At 33.5% G+C, this 17,256-nt stretch overlaps 1 protein-coding gene and 1 long non-coding RNA gene across 4 annotated transcripts in view; both read right to left on the reverse strand.

Annotated features, from left to right (window-relative positions):
• Positions 1–11,700, reverse strand: part of LOC124360068 — a 37,890-nt gene extending 26,190 nt beyond the window's left edge. For 2 of the 3 annotated variants that reach the window (XM_046813337.1, XM_046813356.1), the window contains exons 1-4: positions 11,629–11,700; positions 7,159–7,298; positions 1,077–1,172; positions 657–743 (exon numbers count right to left, since the gene is read on the reverse strand). In XM_046813337.1, the coding sequence (XP_046669293.1) occupies positions 657–743; positions 1,077–1,172; positions 7,159–7,298; positions 11,629–11,698 (393 nt within the window). In that variant the 5' untranslated portion in view covers positions 11,699–11,700. The remainder of the gene's footprint in view (positions 1–656; positions 744–1,076; positions 1,173–7,158; positions 7,299–11,628) is intronic. The other variant, XM_046813347.1, reaches the window with a different exon arrangement.
• Positions 11,701–13,016: 1,316 nt separating this feature from the next.
• On the reverse strand, positions 13,017–16,756 carry LOC124360080. Its single transcript, XR_006922203.1, has 3 exons — positions 15,729–16,756; positions 14,281–14,649; positions 13,017–13,204 (listed from the first exon to the last, which is right to left on the reverse strand). It is a non-coding gene; the product is annotated as an uncharacterized LOC124360080 (long non-coding RNA).
• Between the last annotated feature and the right edge of the window lie 500 nt (positions 16,757–17,256).

The raw sequence follows: 17,256 nt of genomic DNA on the forward strand, positions 1-17,256 counted from the left end.
AAACATATGTAGTTAAATGTTTCACTGTTATCAGATGAGACTCAGCTCTAAGTTACAAATAAAAGCAAAATTTGACTTATGAGTACAGTACAGTCTAATTTGTTACAAGTAAACAAGCATCTATAATATCAAGTAATATCTATAGAAAAAATAATGAAATAAGTGAAGGAAATTATCACATTCACATGAACAGAACTGTATGAAATAAACATATAATATTTACAGGCTACAGTTACAAAATATGTAATAAGTGTGTCCATTAACAAATACACACTCTAAAAATGTACTATTTTAAACTCTAGGTCTGCAACATATTACTTTACCTGATTTAATATTTAAGTTGGTTATAATTTAGAAATATAAAACTGTGAAAAACGTAAACTTTACGTGACTAAAAGGTTGACCTGTAATCAATAAATTGATTTTGGATCTTTAATGCGGCTTTTTACTATAAATTCAGATGAGCTCCGATTATATAAATGTGATTGATTATACTGTAATTAAAAATAAAAACACAGTTAAGTGAATAAAACAAGGTATTGATGATGAATCAGTTTTTAAAGTTACTAATTGTAGGATTATAAAAGTAATATTTTAAATTATTTTATGTATTTTGTATAATAGCTGATTAAAAATAAAAGCATATTTTAACTCACCAGTTTATTAATATTTTGAACTTGAAAAGGAGATTTTAATTTGTCTTCAATACATATTTCAGAGTTAATACCAGTCTGTACAAGTACCTAAAGATACAAAATTTATAATTATAATCTTGATTAAATTCAATTCAATTTTAAGACGTAAACTTCACAATTTAATCTTTAATAAATATGATAGATTGGGTTTGAATTTTACCTACATGTTATTAAGGTACGGTAAGGTTGGAAAAGATCTTACTAAAGTTAAAATTGAGAATTTTTAATAGAATTAAATATATAAATGAAGTTAAAATCACTACATTTTTGCTTGTAAATATACTTTTTATACTTTTATGTGTTACTTGGCAAAAGCATGTCACACAGAAAATCTCTAACATTCTTTCAATAAATCTTTATTTCATTTCCAATTAAACTTACCTTGGATGAGGGAACTGGACTTTGCAAATGCTGCTCATATGTTGGCTCAGGTGTAACGGACTTCTGCATCTGTGTTTTCACTGGAGTTACGTTAGTCTATAACATTAGAAATTAATTCCACCATGGCCCGGAATTAAGTTTACACAATATTATGTTTAAATTTAAGTAAAAAACAGGGAAATAAAAAATTAAATCCAAAAGAACAGATTATTAATATTAAAGTGTAATTTCATACAGAATTAAGAACAATTATTTTTAAGTAGGTAATTTAACCTTTAGAGATCGGTATTCATCTTATGTGATTATTCTCTCAGCTCGGGGAGCCACACTGAATAAGCCGTGGCAGTTATTTTTACATTAGATGAAGTATTTTAATGATATCCACTCCCTTAGCTTAATGGGACACACTGAGCGGCTCTTCACTTTGGCAAGCTACTCACTATATATGGCCCACCATATTACACAGATATAAAATTCTGTCCTTACCTATAAAAGTGCTGTGATCTTTCAGCTATAAAAGAAACTAAATTAATGTTATATTAATTGCAGCACATACCAAAGAAAACATTGTTTTGAGATTTTAAAAAATCCCAGTGTCAGTGCTTCACAAAAAAGATTCAACTACAGAGCTCCAAAACTACCAACCAATCACTCTTGTTTCCACATTTTCCAAAATTTTAGAAAACATTGTCCTAATCAGACAGATGAAACATATAACCCAACATAACTGCTAACCGAGAATCAGCATGGCTTCCTGAAAAATAAATCGACAACCACAGCCCTGATTGACCTAATTGAATGCATCATTGAACAAATTGAAAATGAACAGTTTGTATTAGCCATATTCCTTGACTACAACAAGGCGTTTGATTGCCTTGGTCATGAATTGCTGTGCAACAAGCTTGAAGTCGGGAGTGAAAGGTTTGGCTAGGAAGTGGTTTGAGAGCTATCTTGTAGGACGATCACAAATTGTTGAGCTACAGCGATCTATGGCATGCCAGTTGTCCACATACCGATCAACACCTCAACCTATGACAAGAGGAGTACCTCAAGGCTCGGTCCTGGGTCCAGTTCTATTTATTTTGATGACAAACGACTTCCCCAATCATATGCAGAGTCAAGACGTAAAAACAGTAATGTTCACTGATGACACTACACTCTTAGTCAGCGACCAAACAGCAGCCCAACAGTCTCTCAGTATAAAGCTAGCCTTGAATACAGCCATACAATATTGTAAAAATTACGATCTGGCAATTAACCCAAACAAGACCACCCACATACATTTCACGACAAGAAAAGAAGAAGTACCAAATGCAGTAGACATCAATGAAGCAAGCCAAACCAAATTTCTTGGCATAATCCTTAATGATAAATTCTCCTGGACCGAACACATCAATCAATCATGCAAAAAAAATCAGCACTGGTATATATGTTGTTCGATGAGTGAAATGGACTGCAGGTCTTGCTGCAGCTAGGATGGCATACTTCTCTTTGGTGGAGTCTCACATACGTTATGGTCTTCTGGTATGGGGAGGAACCAGTTCTCAAAATTTCAACCGAATTCTCCTCCAACAGAAGAAGGCTGTCAGAGCTCCATCGCACTACTCTAGCGGAGAAAAAAACCATCATACGCCAATTGCAAGCTGTGGAACCATCTGCCTGCATCTATGAAGGAGCTCACAGGGAACCAACTGAGAAAGGAGCTGAAGACATGGTTATTGAGAAGACCCTTCTACATGCTGAGTTAATTCCTCAACAGTGAAGAACTCAATTAATCAGAAAATGTAATTTGACTTAATTGTAATTCTTAAAGAATGTACAATAAAGATATTTTGAACTCTGTAGCTGGTATAGAAGTATCCTATCAATTTATTGAAATACTAGTGCACTTTATGGACCTAACATATAATATAATATATATTATATATATATAATATGTATATATATACACTGTTGATATTAGAGAGCTACTTGAGACTAATTCTATTTTTATGATACAAATGAGAATTCCAATTACTTTTAAATTAAGAGGAATTATAGCTTAAAGTACATGGTACATTAACAAGAAAAGAATAAATGACATATAAAAAAATGTTTAAAATTAAAGCTAATTAAATTATTGTACTTGAAAATTGCTTTTAAATCCCAGTTATTTTAAGGGTTAAAGCTCAAATACTGTCCTTTACAAAGAATATTATTTGTGTGTGTGTGTGTGTGTGTGTGTTTTGATAACACACTGAAAATCATTTAATTCAGAAATACAAATACAGAACTAATACACAAATACTTTTTTGTAGTTATTCAGTTTTGATTATTTATAAGCTAAAAACTTAAGCAAAACACTAAAAATGTAGTTTTATTAAAAATAAATATTAACTTTATGGTTCATAAGTAAAAATACAGAATTTAAGTTAAGCAGTTTCTTCACATTCCAAGTCCAAAATGGAATAACCAAGTACAAATCAATATCAATCAAAGCACTTTTAAACAGATTTCTTTTCTATATTTAAAAAATATATAATCAATGCAAAAATGCGACACTATAATCTAGTAAGTGTTATTACTTAGCTTGGACAGTATATTTGACACTACATACACAAAACACACTTCATAATGAATTGCCACCACCTGCACTTTTCTTTCTAAAATAAATCTAATGATGCTAGGTACTTCACAGTTGGTGGTGATCTTGAACACTAATGTAGAAGTGACCTTCACTATGACACTGTCACAAGCACAATGAACGCAGCTATACAGTACCAACTGGAATGTGCTACTACGTTCCTCATGACTCTCATTATATTTATACTACTAAATCGTTACCAGTCTGGGCATGCTAGAAGCCAGACAAAAGTTTCATTACAGTTTCAGACCATGACTCATGTCTTATTATGGGGAATACGGGATCTTTCTAGTTAATAATAGAAACAACCTAGGTCTTAATGGTTTCAAAGTATTTCATATCAATATTCAATCCATTAGAAACAAATTAGATATGTTAGAGTTATTTTTGAATTATATTGACTGCAATGTTGTTACAATAAATTAGCACTGACTATGCTCAGAAGAAATTCCTCTGTACATTCCAGAGGGTTTCAGTCTTGCTGGAGCTTACTGCAGGTAACCACCGCTTAGGAATGGGGGTTCATCTATTTTTATCAAGTCTCACCTGGTGTTTTCAGTCATAAATGTCAGTAAATTTTCTATAAATAGCATCTTTGAAGTCTCAGCTGCCTACATAACAAAAGTTAAACACTGTAATTGTTTCAATTTATAGGACACCACAGTCTAATGTGGAAATTTTTTTTCAATGTCTTGATATTTTTCTGGAGTATTTAAGTAAAAAATACTCATCTAATTTTATTTTAACAGGGGATTTTAATATTAATGTTTTTAAAAATGACCAAACAACAAAATATTTTCTTAACTTATTATGATCATATAATATGTATTGTGTCAACATGGAAGCGACTAGAGGTCAAGCTTGCATTGATAATATAATAACTAACATATAAGCAATGACGAAGTGCAGTGCAAAGTTGTAGATGCTTGTATGTCAGACCATTTTGGTGTTTTAGCAAACTTTAGTAGCCTTGACAATCTCAAAAGTAAAGCTAACGTAATCACTAAACAGGTTAGATCTTTATACTCCCAGGCTGTATCTTATCTTAAAGAAAATTTAATAACTTTAGTTGGAATTACTTGTATGGGTATGCTAATGTAAACGAAGCTCTGACTTATTTTTTAAGCATATTAAGTGTTAATTATGACGAATGTTGCCCTGTAAAAAATGTAAAGGTAAATGAGTCCAAAAGTAAAAGTAAAATAAAAAAATAAGTGGTTTACACCTCAACTTAAATCCTACAGGGATTCTGTTATGGTATTTTATGATAGATATAAAAATAACAAAGATCTTACTGATGAAAATGTTCACAAAACTGCATACATTACAATCAGAAAGCAATACAAGGCTGAAATAAGACGGGCACAACAAATTGCTTTTGAAAATTACATTCTATCATCCAAAAATAAGTGTAAAGCTGCTTGGAATGTTATTAAGTCTGAATCAAACTGTAACAAGGAATATCAAAAGAATCTGATACTTTTAATAATTATTTTGTAAATTGTGTTAGCCAAATGAATAACCTACATCCAAATGATAACTTTGATTTAGCTATTCAAAATGTAAACAGTTTTATCTCTTGTAGATCCTTTGAAAGAAAGTACTTTACTTGGAAACCCATTACTGTCAAGGATGTCTTGTTGTGTGTATCTAAATTTAGCTCATCACAAAGTGAAGATTTCTATGAGTTTTCTAATAAGATATTTAAGGAAATAATAGACACAATAGCTGAACCTTTAGTATATATATTTAATATGATTTTGGATCAAGGGATTTTTCCTAGCAAACTTAAGGTAGTGAGGATTACACCAATATTCAAAAAAGGTGATAGAAACAGTCCCTCTAGCTACAGGCCAATATCATTAGTCCCTATAGTGAGTAAAATATTTGAGTGTTGTGTTAAAGATCAGCTGTATAATTTTTTCGACAGTAGCTCGCTTTTTTTGTGTGAAGAACAGTTTGGATTTTTACCAGGAAAAAAAACACATCAAAAGCAGTTCAATCAATTGTTGAAAAGGTCCTCATAAGTTTTGAAAACAGATCCATGCTCTGCTACTCTAATTGACTTGTCAAAAGCATTTGATAGTATACCACTCAAGCTTCTTGTTAAAAAATTACACAGCTACGGAGTTAGGGGTAAAGAACTTTTCTTGTTATCATCATATTTAACAAACAGAAGTCAAATTGTGATTCAGGGTTCCGATTTCTCAGATTACAAAAATGTGCAAGTTGGTGTACCACAAGGATTGGTACTTGGTCCTTTTTTTGTTTATTATAGCCATTAATGATTTTGCCAATAGTATGCCCTGTGCATCAGTTTTATACGCGGACGACACAACTTTATTCAATTCAAGCAATCACCTTAATGACTTAGTTACATTGCAAAATCAATCTTTACAAATAGCTCTTGAATGGTTCAAAAACAATATGTTGACTGTAAATGCTGGTAAAACCGAAGAAATATTTTTCTCTTTGGACAACAATAGCACAAAGAGTTCTGTTAAACTTTTAGGAATTCACCTGGATAGCAAACTAAGCTGGGATAATCATACTAGTCAATTATATATTAAGTTATCTAGAGTTATATATTTGTTACGTAAATTAAGTCTCTGTGTTAGTAAAAAAATGTTATTATGTCATAGTATGCTTTTTTTCATTCTATATTATCATATGGTATAAATCTATGGGGGAACAGCTGTGGGGTTCAGAGAGTTTTGATATGGCAAAAAATGGCACTAAGGGTTATCAAAAATACTGGTAGTAGAGAACACTGTCGTCCTATTTTTAAAGAATATAAAATAATGACTGTTATAAACATGTATATTTTCCCCGCTCTAGTCAATGTTAGGGAAAATATTGATAATTACCAGCTAAGACAGGACGTACACAATTATAATACGAGATCTAAGTATAAGCTAGAATTACCATTCATAAGGCTCAAGAAAGCCCAGGTCAGCCATTATTGCATGAACATTGCACTTTTTAATAAACTGCCAAAGGAATGTTGGTACCTTGAACTAAATAAATTTAAATTATTACTCAAGGGTTGGTTGGCATAAAATCCATTTTATAATATTGAGGAGTACATGACATGTGACACGAACGCTTTACCAGGATCAATTTTACAAACTTGATAATAACTGTTAATTTATTTTATAATGTCTGTGTTATATGTGCTATTTATTTTTGTGTGTATCTATATGTTTATTTATGATATTGAACAATCTTGTTTGTAGATAATAACAAAATGTAACTGACGATGCCTATTGTAATCACTGTATTATTTAATGGAAAATAAACGATCTTGTATCTTGTATCTTTGTTCGAAGAGGTTATATGGATCTTTGGTTTCTTACTGTCTTACAAAATAAAGTATTGTACCGGACTATTACAATAGCTGGACTAAGACCAATGGAATAATAATAACGATTGATGCCGCAATTATTATGTGAAACTTACATCTTTCTCACCACTGGTAGGAACATCTCCATCTTTTTCTGGACTGGAAATATCATCTTCATCAGTTATCTGGTCTTCCTGGTGCTGTTGCCTGACATTCACATCATTCTGAATTTCCTGTTGTATTCTCAATGCTTCAACTGAAAAATTATTGCCTTGTTAAAACAAAGTATACAAATCAAAATTAAGTTATGATATTGCTATAATTAGAAACAAGGTTAACCTTAAACTTGATGTTATAGTTAAAGTTCAAAATGGTAGCCTTGTATTTAACACTTATGCAAGCTCTTTTAAAAAAAATATATCCCTTACCCAAATCATGTATTAATTATTATATAGTTTTTATTGTTTCCAGTATTACTGTCACGTGCATAAAGGTTTGGCGATCTACTGACAAGTTTATTGGTGAAGTTATGTTATTTTGTGCATTATCTGATAACAATAACATCTGTTTTTTATTTATAACAATGAGTGAAGAAAACAAAAAAAATTATATACAGTACAACTCCGATAAGTTGGCCCCCGTTAACCCGGAAAAGTCCGGCTAACCCGAACCGATTTTCAATTAAAAAATCAGACAAACATTTCAATAATAAAAAACGTAATATTTTTTAGTGGTATAGTATCCGTGAATCGATGTTGCATCAGTATTTGATGGGACTGTACAACAGTGAGTGTGTGACTCATGGCACACGGCGGCGGATTCTCGGAAACAATAACATTCTCTACCAGTTGTCTACAAGTCTCAAAGAAGTGCATGGATGGACAGCAACACTTTTAAAAACTGGTTTTTTGATTGTTTTGTGCCAGGTGTGACGAAATATTTAAAAGATTGCGGGTTGCCAATTAAAGCTGTCCTACTAATTGATAATGCTCCTTCACATCCGTCTGCAGATGTGCTGGTCAGTGGGGACATTACTGTCAAGTTTTTGCCGCCTAATGTAACAGCGCTATTACAGCCCATGAACCAGGGGGTTCTCGAGAAATTCAAGAAGGTTTACAGAAGACAGATGCTAAGCACAATCATTGACAATGAAGGAGAACACGGTGTAGTTGAGATTCTCAACACATTTTATGTGAAAAACTGTAATGTACATGATTGCAGAATCTTGGGAACAAGTGACTAGAATCAGCTTAATTAAATCTTGAAAAAACTGTGGAGGCTATGAGCCACTTACTGACGAGGAAGTGATCGTGTCGTTTTTACCTGATGCTAATGAATCAGACGCTGAGGAGGCAGACGAGGACATTGAAGATCCAGTGATGAGTCATGGAGATGCAGTGACCAAACTAAACGAACTAATGGTTTACTTCGAGCGGCAGGCAGAAACATCGCCAGCTGAATTGCTCATGTTGAAGAGACTGTGGGATCGCACAGCATGCCAGCGGCAGACGACATTTGCACAACCAAAGCTGACTTGAGTTTTTTACCAGGAAATGTGCAGTTATAAATGTACTGTAAGGATTAATAATAAATGTCCATATGTTTGATGTTTTTACAATTACAGTATAATGGAGTTTATCTGTAGGTATACCGTATTTTATTAATTTTTACCTAATTCTCCAGCTAACTCGGATTTTCGTTAACCCGGATCGGCGCCGCGGTCCCGATTAATCCGACTTATCGAGGTTCCACTGTACATAAAAAAATACAATATTATACATCACATTTATTTATAATTTCATGGCCTTTTAAATGGTATAGCTAAAAGGGTCTAATAATAAAACAGTGGGACCGTAGTAGTATATCGAATCTCAATATATCAATTCCTTGATAAAACGAAATTTTAACGTAAACATCAATATACTGAATTTTTGCCCTTAAGTTTTTCTACTGTTAACTTCTACATATTATCTAAGTTTCATCAGCGCAACAAACTGAAGTACAGTACCGTTTTTTTTTTACATGTACAGACTTGAAACCCTCACAACTGAAACCCTTATGTTTTCTGTTGTCTCCAGTCATGAATCAACATTCCACACTCAGTTTGATTTGGACATTACCGTGATTTGAGCCAATTTAAATTGATGCAATTTTACAGTGTACTGTAAGTTTTACTAAAATTAATACATTTAAATTTATGCACAATACTTGTTATCATTTTTTACAACACATTTTCCGAGAAAATATTCATAATTGAGCATACATTATAATGGTAGTTATTTTGTACCTATATATATCGAAGTCTACTGATTTAACCTTGATATAATGAATAACAGAACAATTGATTGTAAATCTTTTTATATTGAAGTCAAAAAATCCTTGATATACCAAAGCTCATTATATCGATATTCTTGATATATCAAAGTTGTATATTTCTCCTTGAGGTTCGTTATATCGAGGTTCCACTGTAATACATATGGATCATTTTGAATAAAACTCAAAAGTTAAACAAATTTTTGTACTAACACATATTCAAAATACAAGGGCTATTCGGAAAGTAGATTACGTTTTGGAATTAAAAATTAACAAAGTATAGGAAAATAATTTTTATTATATACACTTGAAAGCCACACTTAAATACTACTTTTCAACATAGTCACCATTCAAATTTAGGCACTTATCATATCGATGGATGAGCCTGACAATGCCTTCCTCATAAAATTCAGCCACCTGTGTCTTCAACCAGTTTGTCACTTCTTACTGCAGCTCTGCGTCGTCGTCAAAGCGCTGCGTTGCCAGCCACTTCTTCATTGATGGGAACAAGTGGTAGTCACTTGGTGCAAGATCCGGGCTGTATGGTGGATGAGGAAACAACTCCCACTAGAATCATTAGAGAACTTCACGTGTGCGATTTTGCCGTGTGAGGTCGAGCGTTATCGTAAACCAACAGAATTTTCGAGCTCAAATTTTCCCTACGCTTGTTTTGGATCACTCTTCTGAGGTTGTTTTACGTTTGGCAATACCTTTCTAAGTTGATTGTAGTGCCTCGTTCCAGGAAATCAACAAGAATTACACCTTTCTTGTCCCAAAAAACGGTCGCCATAACCTTTCTTGCCGACATCGTTTGCAAACATTTTCTTGGTTTGTGAGGGGAACTTGTGTGTCCCCACTCCATTGACTGCAATTTGGTCTCGCAGTTAACATGTTTCACCCATATTTCATCGCCAGTTACGATTGCGATCGAGTAGTGATTCACCCTCTTTGTCCTAAGCATCCAAAATTGTTAACGCTGCAGCCATGCGCTGGTTTTTGTGGACGTCGGTCAGGATTTTCGGTACCTATCTCGCACAAAACTTGGGGAAGCCAAGCTTATCAGTGACAATTTTGTATAACAAAGTTTGTGAAATTTGAGGGAAACTAAGCGAGAGTTCCGTTATGGTTTACCATAGATTTTCTCTGACCTTTGCGTCAACTTTCTCAACAAGTTCGTCAGTCACTACTGCTGGGTCTTCCACTTCGCTCTTCGTCATGAACATTTGTTCGGCCATTTTTAAACTTAATGACCCATTGTTGCACTCCACCTTCAGTGATAATATTGTTCCCATAAACTTCACACAACTTCCGATAGATTTCTATAGACTTACAGTTTTTGGCAGTCAAAAACCTAATTAACTGCGCGCACCTCACAGTTGGCGGGATTTTCAATTGCGGCAGACATTTCAAACAGGCACTGTGACTAGATGCGTTATAACACGAACTTCCCGATAGCACGGCTTGATAGCCACTGAGCGGTGGGACGTCCTGACACCAAGAAGGCTGCGCTAGTCCCGCCCCTAGCGGCCACAGTGCAAAACGTAATCAACTTTCCGAATAGCCCTTGTATATTCTATTTTATTTTTACCAGAAAAATATGTACGGTAATTTTAATTTTATTGCCAAGAAACCAAATAAAAAATTATGAAAATAAGTCCAGTGGTTATTGAACAACATTTTTCCAAAAAGCTTGCAAATATACAAAATTCAAGTCAGCAATTTAAGAAGGTAACATAGCAAATTAGCTACGGCACTTAAAGGGTTAGCGCGGCTCAGAGAATATGGCTGACAAAGAATAAAGTAAGGAGATTTTCTGAGTTTCCGGTGCTCACTGTATCAAAACAGCACAACACAATATAAACCTTGAGACATTTCAACCTCAATGTAGAGAGCAATGTTCAGTTAATAGATGTTAAAACTGAAACAGTTCAAATATATGTTGGTTTGGTGTACACTAGAAAACTTGTATAACACAGCAATTACATTGCCACTTAGACTATTTTAACTTATTAGACACACAACGTGTATCAGTGATGATAATAAGTTTGGGTCACATGTCTCAGCAGCTCAGTGTAATTGTAATGTAGAGTTGTGAAAGGTCCCAACTCTCAGTAGTCACAGCACTTGTAAGAGGAGTTCCAAGTAGTGTAGATACCAGCACAAAATTTCCGACATCCATCTCATCTCAGTTTACCAATACATATAACAGATTTATATCATTCTAAGTCTTGTTTGTGTAAATCTATTAAGACAGTAAACAGCTTTACACTTACGTTGTTCATATCGACGGTTGTATAGAGCAGCTCTCAACTCTTCAAACTGAAAACTCACGTCCCCCAGCATATACCTGCAAAGTATGAGAACATTATAGAATTCAGTGTTAAGAAAGAAGAGACCAAATTCAAATACTCGTTTTACAGCAAGCAACTGAAATTAATTATTTCGTGTTATAACTGTTATTAAAGCTGTAAAAAAAAATCAACTATATGTTTTGAAATCAAATTTTAATCCATAAACTTATAACATGAGTATAATGTTTGAAAAATCTATGAAATAAAAAGTATGAAAAGTTTGTTTAACCCTTTTTAGTGCTAAGGGGTCTGGCGCATTGCCATACCCAAGAGTGCTAAGCATTTTAGGGCATAAATACAGAGTTTTAGTATTTAAGATAAATAACCAATAAACAGAAATAAATACAAAAAAAATACATTTGTACATATTTGGATTGTTATAAAAATAATTTCTTTATAATGTAAATTTTTTAAATAATTTTTTTCACTTTGGCATACAGTTTTAGTATGTAAACAATTTTATATTATTTTTCTGAGGCTTACCATCGGGAAGGGCAACTAAAACTAAAACAAATTCCATATATTTGATTTTATTTTTACACAACAAATAAGAAGTGTGGATTAAAAATATAATATGTTGTCCGCGCCAAATTTTGCCCTGCATATAGGCCTAATGTTTGAGACGCTCAAGAGAAAAAGTAATACACTTACTATTATTAGCATAAATGCTTTACTAACTTTATTATTATTAATAAAGAAGAAATTCTAGCACAGTTAACACTTTTTTTACCTAAATAATTGTTTTATTCAGTAATAAAACTATAAAAAAAAGGTGTGAAGTAACTCATCATAACCTACAATGTTCTTATTAGACATTGTAACTTAGTAAAATATAATACGCACGGAAAAAAATGAAAAAATGAAGTAATGCAATGATTTGGAATACTAATGAAGTAGTATTTCACAATTATAATACAATTTAATCAATAAAATAAGATGAAACAGAGTAAACAAAGCACAGCGTCAGTTCGCTCGCAACGTAAACATCCGAACTGACCTTTTTATTTCACGTCAATGCGTATATAAACAGCTGGTCGTCGGCAATTAAATATACAAATATCATTATTCTATGGCTTTTGAATGAACTGTCATCGTTTGCAGCCAGTAACTTGCATAAACTGAACCAATATATATATAAAAATACGCTGCGTCTACAACGTAGACGCTATAGCACTAAAAGGGTTAATATAATGTATTGCAGAATTCCCCCCCCCCCCCCCCCCCCCCCCCCCCCCCCCCCCCCCCCCCCCCCCCCCCCCTTTTTCCCCCCCCCCCCCCCCCCCCCCCCCCCCCCCCCCCCCCCCCCCCCATCACGCCCCTCATAATGGTCAATAAAAGACCAATATGAAGAGCGGAGTTAGAGGGCCTGGGATTTGTGCAGTGGATCATATCTGTTTTGATATTGGTTAACGAAGGCGTCCTTATTGAAATCTACGTAGAAGCTGGCAGACGTGAAAATCTACTGGCGTTCCTCTAATACCGCGCAACTCCATTATTCCTGTTAAAACCACAAATTGATGTAATTACATCTGTTTCCAAACCAAAACTCTCCGTCCGTAACAGTTCCTCAATGCAGCATTAGTTTTAAAATGTTTTGAAAAATAAAGGGCACTTTACAAATTATCATATCGAACTTTCTTATCAATTCACGTTGAATCATTGCTTACACAGTAAAATCATCGAATACTAGGGTCTCCCCGTTAATACAACAAGCAATTAACTAATTTTAAACAAAAATATCCAATAATAAGCATATTTTGTATCAGTGTTAGATAATAATATTATTTTCCACTTAACTATGATTAATAATCAATATATCTAGATGAGTCTGTATACTTCACAATCAGAGGCGATAAGTAAGTAAATAGCAACTAATTACTTATAATATTAAAAATAATTAAATTAATTAAACTCACGACCTGGGTACTTGTGTAGGCTCGTCCCCTGTTGTTGTAGTTCTCCGATGTAGAGGAAGAATTGCTGCGGAAGCCAATACTTTAATCGGTCTGGGTCCCACATGTAGAGTGCTTTCACCAACCAGTAACGAATTGAGGCAGAAATTTCCACAGGCCGTAGATTCCTGAGGTGGTGACCTCCACAGTCCAAAGTGACCCATATGCAAAGAGATAACATTTACTGTAATCCCTTACATTATTACTGTATTAAATTTTAGCCTACTGTTAGTATAACTACTATTCAAACTTTACATTATTTATATCACATACTTTGTAAATAAAACCTTGCATTAATCTATGTAATCTTTTAACTTTTATCATACTGTATTAATATTTAGAAATTGTGTTCTACCATGATTGACGATGGTTCATAATTTCACAATTTCTCTAATATGTAATCAGAGATGTCGGGCCTAGTTATCCAACTTAAAGAAATGTAAATAAATTTAGTTATTTATTGATATTGAACTTTCTTTTACCTATTTTTAATATCAATAATTTACGAACAGAACAGAATTGAGAATTTTAAACTGTTACTTTAGGACGGAGAGTTTTGCGGTGCACAATATTTTATACATAAGAATACATTCGAAGAAAACATTCAAATTCGTTATCTCACCTAGAGTACCTAAAAAGAAATTTGATCACCACACGTCACGTGAACTCAGGTCACCTCGGCGTTGAAGTTTCTTGTATGCTGGAACTGACTGTGACCACAGGATGGTAGGTTTTCTTTGACTGGAGCATTATGTCAGCTAGAAAGAACAGTTGGGAAGTAGAAGGGAATCCGTGTATGCTTTTCACGCCCCTCATAATGGTCAATAAAAGACCAATATGAAGAGCGGAGTTAGAGGGCCTGGGATTTGTGCAGTGGATCATATCTGTTTTGATATTGGTTAACGAAGGCGTCCTTATTGAAATCTACGTAGAAGCTGGCAGACGTGAAAATCTACTGGCGTTCCTCTAATACCGCGCAACTCCATTATTCCTGTTAAAACCACAAATTGATGTAATTACATCTGTTTCCAAACCAAAACTCTCCGTCCGTAACAGTTCCTCAATGCAGCATTAGTTTTAAAATGTTTTGAAAAATAAAGGGCACTTTACAAATTATCATATCGAACTTTCTTATCAATTCACGTTGAATCATTGCTTACACAGTAAAATCATCGAATACTAGGGTCTCCCCGTTAATACAACAAGCAATTAACTAATTTTAAACAAAAATATCCAATAATAAGCATATTTTGTATCAGTGTTAGATAATAATATTATTTTCCACTACTTAACTATGATTAATAATCAATATATCTAGATGAGTCTGTATACTTCACAATCAGAGGCGATAAGTAAGTAAATAGCAACTAATTACTTATAATATTAAAAATAATTAAATTAATTAAACTCACGACCTGGGTACTTGTGTAGGCTCGTCCCCTGTTGTTGTAGTTCTCCGATGTAGAGGAAGAATTGCTGCGGAAGCCAATACTTTAATCGGTCTGGGTCCCACATGTAGAGTGCTTTCACCAACCAGTAACGAATTGAGGCAGAAATTTCCACAGGCCGTAGATTCCTGAGGTGGTGACCTCCACAGTCCAAAGTGACCCATATGCAAAGAGATAACATTTACTGTAATCCCTTACATTATTACTGTATTAAATTTTAGCCTACTGTTAGTATAACTACTATTCAAACTTTACATTATTTATATCACATACTTTGTAAATAAAACCTTGCATTAATCTATGTAATCTTTTAACTTTTATCATACTGTATTAATATTTAGAAATTGTGTTCTACCATGATTGACGATGGTTCATAATTTCACAATTTCTCTAATATGTAATCAGAGATGTCGGGCCTAGTTATCCAACTTAAAGAAATGTAAATAAATTTAGTTATTTATTGATATTGAACTTTCTTTTACCTATTTTTAATATCAATAATTTACGAACAGAACAGAATTGAGAATTTTAAACTGTTACTTTAGGACGGAGAGTTTTGCGGTGCACAATATTTTATACATAAGAATACATTCGAAGAAAACATTCAAATTCGTTATCTCACCTAGAGTACCTAAAAAGAAATTTGATCACCACACGTCACGTGAACTCAGGTCACCTCGGCGTTGAAGTTTCTTGTATGCTGGAACTGACTGTGACCACAGGATGGTAGGTTTTCTTTGACTGGAGCATTATGTCAGCTAGAAAGAACAGTTGGGAAGTAGAAGGGAATCCGTGTATGCTTTTCACGCCCCTCATAATGGTCAATAAAAGACCAATATGAAGAGCGGAGTTAGAGGGCCTGGGATTTGTGCAGTGGATCATATCTGTTTTGATATTGGTTAACGAAGGCGTCCTTATTGAAATCTACGTAGAAGCTGGCAGACGTGAAAATCTACTGGCGTTCCTCTAATACCGCGCAACTCCATTATTCCTGTTAAAACCACAAATTGATGTAATTACATCTGTTTCCAAACCAAAACTCTCCGTCCGTAACAGTTCCTCAATGCAGCATTAGTTTTAAAATGTTTTGAAAAATAAAGGGCACTTTACAAATTATCATATCGAACTTTCTTATCAATTCACGTTGAATCATTGCTTACACAGTAAAATCATCGAATACTAGGGTCTCCCCGTTAATACAACAAGCAATTAACTAATTTTAAACAAAAATATCCAATAATAAGCATATTTTGTATCAGTGTTAGATAATAATATTATTTTCCACTTAACTATGATTAATTATCAATATATCTAGATGAGTCTGTATACTTCACAATCAGAGGCGATAAGTAAGTAAATAGCAACTAATTACTTATAATATTAAAAATAATTAAATTAATTAAACTCACGACCTGGGTACTTGTGTAGGCTCGTCCCCTGTTGTTGTAGTTCTCCGATGTAGAGGAAGAATTGCTGCGGAAGCCAATACTTTAATCGGTCTGGGTCCCACATGTAGAGTGCTTTCACCAACCAGTAACGAATTGAGGCAGAAATTTCCACAGGCCGTAGATTCCTGAGGTGGTGACCTCCACAGTCCAAAGTGACCCATATGCAAAGAGATAACATTTACTGTAATCCCTTACATTATTACTGTATTAAATTTTAGCCTACTGTTAGTATAACTACTATTCAAACTTTACATTATTTATATCACATACTTTGTAAATAAAACCTTGCATTAATCTATGTAATCTTTTAACTTTTGATCATACTGTATTAATATTTAGAAATTGTGTTCTACCATGATTGACGATGGTTCATAATTTCACAATCTCTCTAATATGTAATCAGAGATGTCGGACCTAGTTATCTAACTTAAAGAAATGTAAATAAATTTAGTTATTTATTGATATTGAACTTTCTTTTACATATTTTTAATATCAATAATTTACGAACAGAACAGAATTGAGAATTTTAAACTGTTACTTTAGGACGGAGAGTTTTGCGGTGCACAATATTTTATACATTCGAAGAAAACATTCAACATTCATTTGCGTACGATGTGGTTGTGTTTAAATTTTTTATTGTTCAAAAACAGTTCTGCGTTGGATTTTGCGTAAGTTGAAATTTCATATTTGAATTATAATTTT

This window comes from Homalodisca vitripennis, chromosome 1 (genome assembly GCF_021130785.1).
Source record: "Homalodisca vitripennis isolate AUS2020 chromosome 1, UT_GWSS_2.1, whole genome shotgun sequence".
NCBI lineage: Eukaryota > Metazoa > Arthropoda > Insecta > Hemiptera > Cicadellidae > Homalodisca > Homalodisca vitripennis.